This window comes from Schistosoma haematobium, chromosome 3 (assembly GCF_000699445.3).
Source record: "Schistosoma haematobium chromosome 3, whole genome shotgun sequence".
NCBI classification, from domain to species: domain Eukaryota; kingdom Metazoa; phylum Platyhelminthes; class Trematoda; order Strigeidida; family Schistosomatidae; genus Schistosoma; species Schistosoma haematobium.
Window position 1 is genome coordinate 36,389,090 of NC_067198.1, and position 12,077 is coordinate 36,401,166.

At 30.9% G+C, this 12,077-nt stretch overlaps 1 protein-coding gene across 1 annotated transcript; it reads right to left on the reverse strand.

The window, feature by feature from the left end:
- Window positions 1–732: 732 nt before the first annotated feature.
- Window positions 733–11,661, reverse strand: MS3_00005675 (uncharacterized protein). The gene is made up of 4 exons (XM_051213765.1): window positions 9,978–11,661; window positions 4,648–5,082; window positions 3,219–3,410; window positions 733–2,059 (listed from the first exon to the last, which is right to left on the reverse strand). The coding sequence occupies exons 1-4, from the start codon at window positions 11,317–11,319 to the stop codon at window positions 1,089–1,091; spliced, it is 2,940 nt and encodes a 979-aa protein (XP_051069767.1). The 5' UTR covers window positions 11,320–11,661; the 3' UTR covers window positions 733–1,088.
- Window positions 11,662–12,077: the final 416 nt, after the last annotated feature.

Below are 12,077 nucleotides of genomic sequence, written 5' to 3' on the forward strand. Positions count from 1 at the left end.
TTCTGTGTGAGTATGATTGAGCACATTTCTGCACATCAATTTTTAATCTATTCTCCCATGGGTTGTAATACACAGATAATCAACAATTTATCCATACTTGATTAACACTCAAAAATATATATGGATTTTTAACTTACACACACACACACTCTTGGTTTCCCTGTGTGCTTGCTTCGTGTATGCTTGCAGATTTTACTAACCTTTAACAACAAACTATCTCTATAATTGGTGTTCAGGCTTTAAAATAATCTCCAGTAAATCCATAATTCTACTAGGAGATTTAGCCTGCATTAAATACTCAGTTAACGGGATACTATTTATTGGAGTCAGATATAGAGGGCACTATTTCTCTACAAACTTGGTGAGCCGCATTTAGAACACGCACTATTTCTCTACAAGTTATACAATTTACCTACTTATAAGTAAGTAGAATACACATGCGAAATTTTATAGTTTACATCACAAGACGAAACAACTGTCCTTGTCTTCACAGGTCGTCTAACATGTAACAGTACGTGATGCAAACTATAAAATTCAGCTATCTCTTTGAACTTCTGGATATATATATATATATATATATATATATATATATATATATATATATATATATATATATATATATATATATATATACAAAAGTCTTCTCCATCGTCCTTCTCTTTCCCACAGAGAGGAATAAGACAAACTGTAACTAAATTACATTATATTCATATAAATTAAATTAAAGATGATTGAAGAGAAGAAGTCATGTAAATTTATTTACAAATCATGGAAATTAATAGAAAAGAAAAGCGTTGGACAAATAATATTCGATATATTATTGTAACATTTGTCATATTTTTGTGACTAGAATAAGTCGAGCTGGGGGTTGGCAATAGTTGAATAATAATAATAATAATAATAATAATAATAATAATAATAATAATAATAATAATATATGTGTAGACTGTTCCAAGTCAAACTCTTATTGATTCCATCATGAGTTGTATAAGGAGATCATTGTTTTTTTAAATAGATGTATTCAGAGACTATTTTTGGGGGGGATCGATTTCATGCTTCTAAAACATAATCTGTTTGATTTCATTTATTTAACTATCGATATTATCAATATGATGACATGGTGATTGAGCTAATGAAGCAGCTGAAAAGTCTGATGTTGGCAATTTATAATTTGAATGTTTTTTAGTTGGATAATGTTCATCCAACAATATCTCACCAACTTCATCTGCATCAGTTAGTACTTTTAATTCATTAATTCTGTTGGTACTAGTTGAAGATGTTAATGTTAATTGAGATTTTATATTTTGTTGTTGTTCATCTGTATTATCAACATTAATAATCTCATCATTATCATTTTCACTGTTATTACTAACTTCCAGATTATGTTCTGAATTATTTTCATTATCATTTTCATCAGCATATGAACTAATTCCATCTGGAAGTAAGACACCTTCTTCATCTTCATCATCCTCTCCCTCGTTATCATCGTCGTCATCATCATCATCGTTATCACCGTCAAATTCACTATTATTACTTGATATATAACCTTGTCTACTGTCCTTATGTTTACTATTACCACTGGAATCAATACTTTTAACATATTGTGATTTATCCCAAAGATCATTGTTATTGATTTCAACATCAGAATGTGTTTCAGTTTTACAATATTTCCAAGAGTTTAAATGTTGTTTGTGATGACGATGTTGTTGATTATTGTGATGTGATTGACGACAATTTAAACGAGAAGAATGAGATGATTGAAGTTGACTATCATTTGATGTATGACTTAATGAATCCATTGATAATTTTGGCCAATTAACATATTCATTTAAATGAGATCTATCACGTCTACGTCGACCTATTGAATAAATACTTTTAGTTGATGATTTACACTTTGTAGTTGAATTTTTCATGTGTACAGAATCATTGAATTCATTTGTCCATTCATTATAGGATGTAGAATTTGCACTAATTGTTGACGATGTCGTTGTAATAACTGGTAATAATGGAGGATTCAACACTGAATTAGGCAATGGATTACGTCTACCTATTACCTTGCCTAAATAGAAATATTTAAAAGAAACGGAAATGATTTCTTTTTATGCAACAGTATTAAAATTTAAAAGTAAAAATTTCAAAAAAACATTTTCAGAATATTGAACAACATATTACTAATTATCTTGTAAGTAGTTAAAAAGATACAGCTATCATAGCTGGATCTGAGAGGTAATCTGAATAGAGGAAGAATTTCAATCAGTGATTTTTTTTAAACTTTTATACTAGGAGTCGAACATTAGATCACTAACCTGACAGTCACTAATGAAAAGTCCTATCATAACTCAATTTAAAATTTCAATTTTTGGTTCATTCCAGACTAATTGCCTTAGTTTTCAGTGGATTTTTTTCACTCCTAGGACAGCTGCTTTAAAAAGATCTTCGGAAAGCTTCAAACCAAAGTCTCATACTGGTAACCACTTATTAGGAGAGTATATCTATAGGTTGTAATCGGTGATTTCAAATAACATAATCCAGTAACACAATTAAAGAATTATTCGATCTACAATTAACCTCACTAAATAGACACCAGTATCATTCTTATTTTCAGTCCTTATTACTAATTGAATTCTATCGAAAACTAGTTAAAGTGACTTGATATGGTGATATAATTGTTGATCTATGGAATTTAATCAGTACTATTGACTAGACTAGAATAACACTGATTGGTTACATAACATCTCATACATGATACATCACTTGATTGATAGAGTGATAAATTATGATGAAGGGAACTAGAACCTTGAATTTTAACAACATTTGTTTTAGAATCCATTAAGCAGGAAATGCAGCAAAAGATATCTCATAGTGAAATTAGTAGCAAACGAAAAATAGTAAAACATATATACTTCTTTATTGTTTATTATAAGGGTTTGATATAGATATTTTATTTCCATAGTTAACAGAGTGGAGCGATCCTATCTAGATAATGATTGAAAAACCAGAAAGCACTAAACCGCTGTTTCGTTTTAGTATAGGACTCCTCAGCAATGTATATACACAACCTCACCAATTGGAATCAAACCCAGGAACTTTAGTCTTGTGAGTGAACATTTAACCTCGATACTACTAAGATAGCATCCGTTCTTTATTGTGTCGGTCATTTATATCATTTAAACTAAGAATATAATAACAGTAAAACTGTAAAATTAAATTTTACTTACCACTACCATCATCAACGATTGTTGCATTTTCTGGAAGTTTTTTACTGGAATGTGCCATATGTAAACGTGGATTTGGATTAGCTGAATGACGATTACGACTTCGTCTAGAACTAAACCACATACTACAACCTTTAATTGTACATTTATGCATTTCTTTTAAATGAACTGCGCTATAATGAATTTTAAGCGCTCCTATTAAAATTGTAAATTAGTTAAAATAAAAAAAAGAAAAATTTATTGTTTCGTATTTTCAATTCAATATGATTTATTCATCAGGTAAAGGGATGTAGATTCGGCTTTGAACAATACTGTTTATGTTAAGGCTAATAATTGATATCCTACTACACAAAATGATGTATGTGTTGTGAAAGTCAAACTTACTATCTAATAGTTGAAGGTCGAGTGATTTAGCTTTATTAAACTACTACTACTCTATGAAATTTCATGTTACAAATGATGTTATAAACGAAATTACATGAGATGGAATTAAACAGGATAAACATTCTAATACTGTAAAATATAAGGCTTTATTATTATCCCGTCTAATTTGGTTTTATAATTTATACGATTGATTGATTTCGCTTACCGAGAGATCTGAAGATCCTTATTTCAACCACCGGTAAGGTTATGAATTTACACTGCTAAGAAGTCTCATACCAGGACATCACAACTGTCTAGTGCCTCTTAGTTTCCAATGGTTGTCCAATTAAGGACAGTTTATGGTGTAAACCATAAAATTCAGCCATCTCCATAAAGTTCTTATGTCGTTAACTTACATTTCATCATTAGGTCAATTCCGTTTGTTTATATCGACCATTATGAACTACAGTATTCTAATAAGATAAACATGTTCATTTTTTTCTTTCTTTTATTAAGAATCAGAAATATGTAGAAGGATTGTTGCTACTTAGCAAATATATCTTTCACTTATCTATTGAAGTTAATTAAACATTTCTACCTTCATCATTAAAAGTACATACGAATAACCGTTTAAATATTCACTATTTTCCTCTAGTATGGACAATCTAACTAAAGTTCTGTCTTTGAAATAAGATCAGTTCCAAGAATTTATCATCTCTTACTGACTAATATCTCTTATGATATTAATATTGATTAGATTATTATGTATATTTCTTCCATTTTAACATACTATGTAAGTGATTTTGGTGAAGTTTTATTCACTGAGTTGGATGGTTTGGTCATGGAACTTTCATCGTTCTTCTAAACGATTACATCAGCATAAACTTCAAGTAGAAGTCCAGCTCAAAGAACAAAACTCTACCAAAATTATCTACTTGAACTACAAATCTTCTTCACCATCTCACTATGGTAAATGATTCTAAATCGTAGAATAAAAGTATATATGATTAGTAGTAGTATGTAACATAATGAATTAATCATTCATAATCATTTATGAAAAATGTATTACCTTTATCACAAAATGATTTTTTACATGTTGTGCATAGAACACGTTTTTTATTTCGGGCAAAATTATAACCATTACTTTCATTACAATGTTCATTTAATGAATTCATATTGGAAATTGTATAATTCGAATTCATTTGATTCACTGACATTGTTGTTGTTCCTATTGAAGTTGTTATTGTTGATAATGATGTATGATTTCGTCGAGTTTTCACAAAATCTTGTCGATGATTTTCATATTTTCTTTTTGTTATTTTATATGGATGATGAGGATTATGATGATGATGAGTTGATCCTGGTATTGTATCATTCGATGATGTATTCTGATGACGTTTAGTTTGATATAAATGATTTTCATTAAAATATTTTGATTTCAATGAATTAGTAGGTAAATTTTGAGCAGTTGAATTGAAAAGCATCAATTCTGAATTGATTTGTTCTAAAATAAACAAATGAAAATGAAAAAAAATAACAGAATAACATTCAACATAATTTCATAGGTTATTAATGAATAAGCAAAGATGAATAGGGGCTAGCATTAGAATCTAGGACGCACACTTCATCCTATCTGGGACTTGTCAGCTGGATATACCTGCATCACAGAGTTGATGTTCACCTAATACTGTTCGCTTCAAATATCATCGTCTTATCCACTTATCCACTGAGTCGTGGTAGCCACTTCCTTGTGTTAACTTTAAATTCACTTGGTACTGTTCACCTGAATATACCCATTGATGTTTACAACTGCGTATAATGCTTGTAAATTAAGGCAATACGCTCAGTATGCACATATGCCAATAAGAGACTGATCAATTTCAATCCTAAACATCAATGGGAAGATTCAAGTAAACAATACCAAGTGAATTCACCAATGAATACTTATAAAAAATGAATTTTCAAGTGATTTCATTGTGAAATTCAAAGTTATAAAGTCCAATCACATTATATTTCAGACAGTTATATGGGAGAACGTTGGATTATCATCTCGTCGTCTGTTAAATCAACCATAATTATAATAGTACGAAGTAATTAAAGTAGATATCAACATTTTAGATCATTGATCAGTGAGATAGAAATTTTGTTATTCAAAATGTTGACTCATACTACTATTACTACTATTGTGGTGTCTGCTACTTGTGTCGACAGACACAAGTAGTATGTAACACCAATCGGAAGTGGAAAGCCTGATAGAAGAAGGTTAAGAAGATCTAGTTGAAGAGGATAGAAAGGAATTGTGAACTGGAAGAATTATACAGAATGTGAAGGACAAATGATGGGAATTTGCAAATGAAGTATTCAATGTATGGTCCTCATATTTTACCAAGAGATTCTGTAATTGTTTTTTAAAATTGTGTGAACAACTTGAATTCATTTATGTCAATTAATTAATTTAACCGCTGACTACTTATAGTATTTGACTGTAGATATTTATTAATAAATACAAAATTAAGTGTATATTTCTACCAGAATAAGGCAAAACATGGTTAGGGCTGAAAAAAATTTTTAAAGTAGAACAGGTTGCTACAGATCTGTTAACTTCCATTTGTCGAGTCAAAAGAATGAGAAAATGAATAAAACATGACAAAAACTATTTAATTTCAATAGTTGAGATCATGAGTCAGTTGAAGCTAGACCATTATGGAAAACCCGTAAGCACTGGATGGCTGCTTCGTCTTACTGTGGGACTCCTCAGCAGTGCGCATCCACGACCCCGCCTCGCAGGATTCGAACCCAGAACCGGCCTTGTGTGTGAACACTTAACCTCTAGACTACTGAACCGGCATCCAAAGTTGTTAATGTCTAACTTCAACTAATCGACGGAAGTGAGCAACACATCCACCATTGTCCAATATTCATTTTATTTGTGGGCTATTTTATTTTGTATTCTTAACTTACGGACTTACTTAAATTAGAGAAGTACTGAAAATCACATGGTATTGAATGACTACTTCATTCTAGTATGGGACTGCTTAACAGTGAATATTCACGTTCCCAATGAGGATCAAACCCATGGTCTAGGGGACTTAAGGCAAGTTATTAAATTTGAGACCATAGAACTGTAACCCAAGAGCTTACGTGATAACTTCAGTCGACTGGTAATATTATTAGACCAATGTCTTTTGTCATTGGTTGTATTTATCACACTCCAATTAACTTTAAACTTCAATGACTACGGTTTCTCATTAAATTGTACTTCATCAATTACCTCACAAAGTTCGCCTCCAGTAACAGCATAGAGATTTTTTGATGTGAGACATCCTGTTCTACAACAAAACTGTTTTTCAATGTTTCCCTTTCTAACTATAGTCAATCTCCACATTCTCCTCCCTCATACTAAGAAATATCCTATTCTATACGGTATAATTCAATTAAATAGTAATTTTTTTATAAATTAATAAACCATAAGAAAGAAGGTGCAGTATATCGAAGAATGTATGATTCATGGAGCCATATAAACGATAAATGATCAAAAAGAAACTAATAATTCCCATCTATTTTTATTTGAATGAAACACCTTAAAACTAAACTTTTCATAACCTCTTCAATAATCTTAACCTGCTTATTAAATTATTAATTAAAACAATTCGTTATCTCAGTATTTCCCTTCCTTCCCCCTCCCATTTTTTAATAACTAATCGAATATTAATAGACGCCATTATGGAATTTTGTGATTTGTATCCATGTCGATTATTATAATTATCCATAGTTGTTTTATTGTTTATTTTCATTGTAGTTGAATAAAGAAAAATGGTGATGTAAAAAAACAATTACAGATTTCAATCAATACATTTACTAACTAACTGACCTAGCCTTCTTAATTATTTTGTTATTTTGATTGCTGTGTACAGTCTTCGTGAGATTTCTTATCATTCTTATGATAATTAGCTAGTAATTATGGACGATATAGTAATAATAATAATACTTATTATTGTTATTGTTATTATATCAAAACAATCTTTTTTGCCTCATCAGCGCAGATATTTATCCACCTCTGGCTTCTTATAAACCCACTTGTTATTAGGTTATTTTAATGATATATATTTATATGTTGCATTGACATTATTATTATGGCCCCAGAAGATCAATTTGTTGATACTGGAAAGATAGAGGTTTATGCGATCTTATTGAAAGAATTTTTTTTAGAGATTTTCGTTGTGTTTTTGTTTTAAATATGCATATGAAGTATAAAAGGGAGAAAGAGAAAAAGTGATAGTGAATGTGTGCGTAAGTGTATGTTAGGAAATTATACCTACTGACCTAATTCCAATTTTTTTTTTCGTAGCAGGACAACAAGTACATGTGTATGTATATATGCATTTCTTTTTGTCCATATATTGCACTGATTTTTTGAGTATATTAAAACTGTTCCAAGACTACATGTTTTGTAAACAACTGATGAGTCTTGTAAATAAAGAAGAAACTTTAATTTGGCGATTATAATATTAAATATCTTGAGGAGAATACAATTTAAATCATTGTTTACTTTGAGTTAGGTAAGTTTATTAAATAATCTAAGAAATTTTATCTAGATATGTAACATCTTGAAACATTCGAAACTACTGTCTAACTAGGCAAATTACATGGACACATCTATTCGTAGTAGATTATTATTATTAATGGCTTTATTCAATATTATAGTTTTGGTACAATATAGAATTCTCAGCACAAGGTATTTCAACAAGTTTCTTGCACACAAAAAAACAGAATCAAAGACAAAAAAGGGAACAAAAGGTTTAAAAAAACCGAAAAGCTCTACAACTTTTCAAACTAGAGATATGTTAAGAATGAAGGTTGTTGACTAGGCTCACTCTAACAACCTATCCGTCACAGAGTATATTTACTAGGTAAGGTATTATAGAACTTTTATACTTTTGCTTGGGTGCATGAATTACAATGTAATGACATCACGTTCTACCAGAAGATATACAAGGAGAAAGATAAGAGTGAAGGAGGTGGTTAGTATCTGATAAAATAACACCTACCAGTAGTTTACATGACTTTAGATGTCTATCCACAACCATATTAATTATGACCTCGAAAGATTCACCACACATCTTGCTAACTGCCTTCAGCACTCTCCGCAATACAGCAAAGTCTTTTCTCAAAAGCCCGGGAAAGAATAATGGAGAACAGTAAAGAATAATAGGTAATATGCAAGAATTGACAAATTGTAAGAGGAAATGACGAGTAATCCCAAGAGCATGCAATCTCTTTATGTGGTAAGTCAGACAGTAAACCTTCTTCGATAACAATAAAATGTGAGAAGACCAAGAGTGATCAGAGGAAAAGGTGACACCAAGATAATTGACCTTCGACACTGGGTTTATCAGTCTCCAGTGGCACAAGCATTATGGGATCTCAAAATAGTGTTTATATTCCGTTCATGTCTCATGCTAAAGTTAACAGCTTGACATTTAGACGGATTAAGTATAAGATCATTACCAACAGACCAACAATCAATACGAGACAAAAACTCATTCATTTCTATGGGATGTAAAGAGGAAGAGATAGGCATACATACAACGAGATCACCAGCATATTTCACAAAAGTGTTTTATGTGGAAGATGGCAGATCATGCACTTCACTTGGAAACAGTTTAATCAAACAATTCATTCACAAAGGGAATTATTTACTCATTTCTTCAGTGACCTATCAGAAACATAATGTTTTATTATTAAAATGAAGAAACGATGAACAACTATAAATCATTTCAATGCTGAATCGAATTCGTTCACTGTAATTCGTTCCTTTAATAGATTTCTTAAAATCGATCGTAATTCCTAGAAATAATTGATCATCAAGGAATTTTGATAAATTTTAAATATAGGATGAAATAATTTTTTCCATTTTCCAGTAAATTTGAAGTCTGAATGGGGTTTTTGGAGATTGTAGTAAGTTTAATAGTTGAATTCATTAGTCAATTTAAGTTAGATCACCATTGAAAACCTGGAATCACTGAATGGTCGTTTCGTCTTAGTATGGGACCTCTCAACAGTGTGCATCCACGACCCCTCATATAGGAATCTAACTCTGTGTCTGCGGTCACGCACACGAACGCTTAATCTATAGACCACTGAGCCAGCGTTCATGCGTGAGATCGAAGGTCCTGGGTTCGAGTCCTACATGCGGAATCGTGGATGCACACTGTTGGGAGGTCCCATACTAGGATGAAACGATATCCATTGATTCCAGGTTGTCAATGGTGATCTAGCTTAAATCGACTCATGAATTCAACTATTTGAACTAAAAGTCATTAAAACAATTTTATTTAAATCGCTACTGTAAAATAAATATGTATATCTTTCTAATCTAAACAGACATAAATAAGTTACCTTGATCCATTGTAGATAAATTATGTAAGGTATTTGGTAACCAATTATTCACTCCAAATAAACTAGTATCAACTGAATGATGTGGGATTGTTTGTTCATTCGAAATACTTTGATTTTGACCTAATGGAATTTGATTATTATTATTATTATTTAATTTAAATGGCATCTGAACATCATTCCATATATTTATATTCATCAAGCTATTTGGAGAAGAACTGTTGTTAAGATTACAAGATGTCGGAAAACCTGTTGTTGTCGTTGTTGCTACCGCCGTTGACATTGAAGTTGTTGTTGTAGTCGTTGTGAAAGCTCCTAGTGACATTACAGTATTGTTTAGAGTAATATTTGAAAGTGTTCCTAATGCTCCGGCCATTACTGCTGCCGCCGCCGCTGCTGCTGCTGTTGATGATGATGATGTTGAAGATGATGATATGATTGAAGATGTATGTTTTGAATGAAATGTCGATGCAGCAACTAATGCATTAGCTAATTGTGATGTAACTGGAAATGTTGATGAATTAAATGGTGGAAAATTCATTAAATTATGATTTGATAAAATATCTTGATTTGATGATGCTGTTAATGATAATTTATTATGATCCATAGGTTTTCTCTCTTCTATTGAACAATGAATATCGGATTTATCACATAGTTTATTTAGAAATAATTGTTCATTTAATTTTATATCTAATAATTTTGTATCTAGGAAAGATTTTGAATTTTTTATTGTTGAATTATTTATAAATGGATTTAAACTATTGAATATATTCGAAGGTAATGGAAATCCATCAACGGCAGCTACGGCAGCTGCTGCCATTGCAGCAACAAATGGATTATTATTATTATAACTATTATTACTATTATTATTATCATCATTATTGTTTATATTAGTATTTAATGAATTACTATTGTTTCCAATTAACAAATCAAAGTTTTGTTCATTTCCATTATATTTCATTCGTTTACAGTTATTTTTACCTGTTATTCGATAGGTTTGATCGAATTCAATGTCATTTCTAGTTATTTCTAAGTATTCATGAGAATTATTAGTTTTATTCTTTTTTATACTATTAATACTACTATCATTACTATTGTATGGAGTATTATTTATACTGTTTGGTGAATTGAGTACACTACCAGTAGAATTACGTTGTTTATTCTCGTTAGCTGGTGAAACCGACGATGAGGAACTGTTGGAAAATGATGAAATTGTCAATGTTCTAGTACTATTTGGTGATACTTCAGTAATTGTTGGAGATAATAGTCCTGAAGTGATATCTTGTGATTTCTTATTTTCATATTTTATGTCCGACTTTAATTTATAAGTTGGATCAGGGGACATATGACTGTTATTAACATTGATACTATCGATATTACTAATATTGTTATTAGTACTAGTAGCAGTAGTAGCAGTATTAGTAATATTGTTACTAGTAGTAATTGCAGTAACACTACTATTACCCGATTGTGATAATGGACTTGTAAAAGTTGATTGTGAAAAATTTCGATTCACAATTGAATTTAAATTTAACAGTCCACTTGGAATTTTTTGATTATATCCTTGTGACAACATTAAATATGCTAGTTGACAAGTTTCAGGAAAACGTAGAAATTGTTGAATAATTAAATTTTCTTCATCTAAATTACACATTTCCCAATGATCTTTTAATGTACCATTTGGATTCTAAAATATAAAAGTGGACAAAAGAGAATTTTTAAAAGTAATTAGTTGTTAAGACTAATTATCAATAAATGCTTAACATTTAGGGTTACTTACTTACTTACTTACGCCTGTTACTTCTCGTGAAGGAGCATAGGCCGCTCACCAGCATTCTCCATCTAACACTGTCCTGGGCAATCCTTTCCAGCTCCTTCCATTTCCTATTCATCCTTTTCATATCTGCTTCTATTATCCGACGTAATGTGTTCTTTGGCCTTCCTCTTTTCCGTTTCCATTCAGGATTCCAGGTTAGGGCTTGCCTAGTGATGCAGTTTGATGATTTGCGTAATGTATATCCTATCCATTTCCATCGTCTTTTCTTAATTTCCTCTTCAGCTGGAAGCTGGTTTGTTCTCTCCCAGAGAAGGCTGTTGCTGATG

What these genes read in the sequence shown, in the direction of transcription:
- MS3_00005675 (XM_051213765.1), bottom strand. Translation starts at nt 11,319, where the DNA reads ATGTCCCCTGATCCAACTTATAAATTAAAGTCGGACATAAAATATGAA. An exon ending in TTTATCTACAATGGATCAAG is followed by an intron (nt 5,083 to 9,977) that starts GTAACTTATTTA and finishes TGTTTATTTTAG; the next exon opens with AACAAATCAATTCAGAATTG. An exon ending in AAAATCATTTTGTGATAAAG is followed by an intron (nt 3,411 to 4,647) that starts GTAATACATTTT and finishes CAATTTTAATAG; the next exon opens with GAGCGCTTAAAATTCATTAT.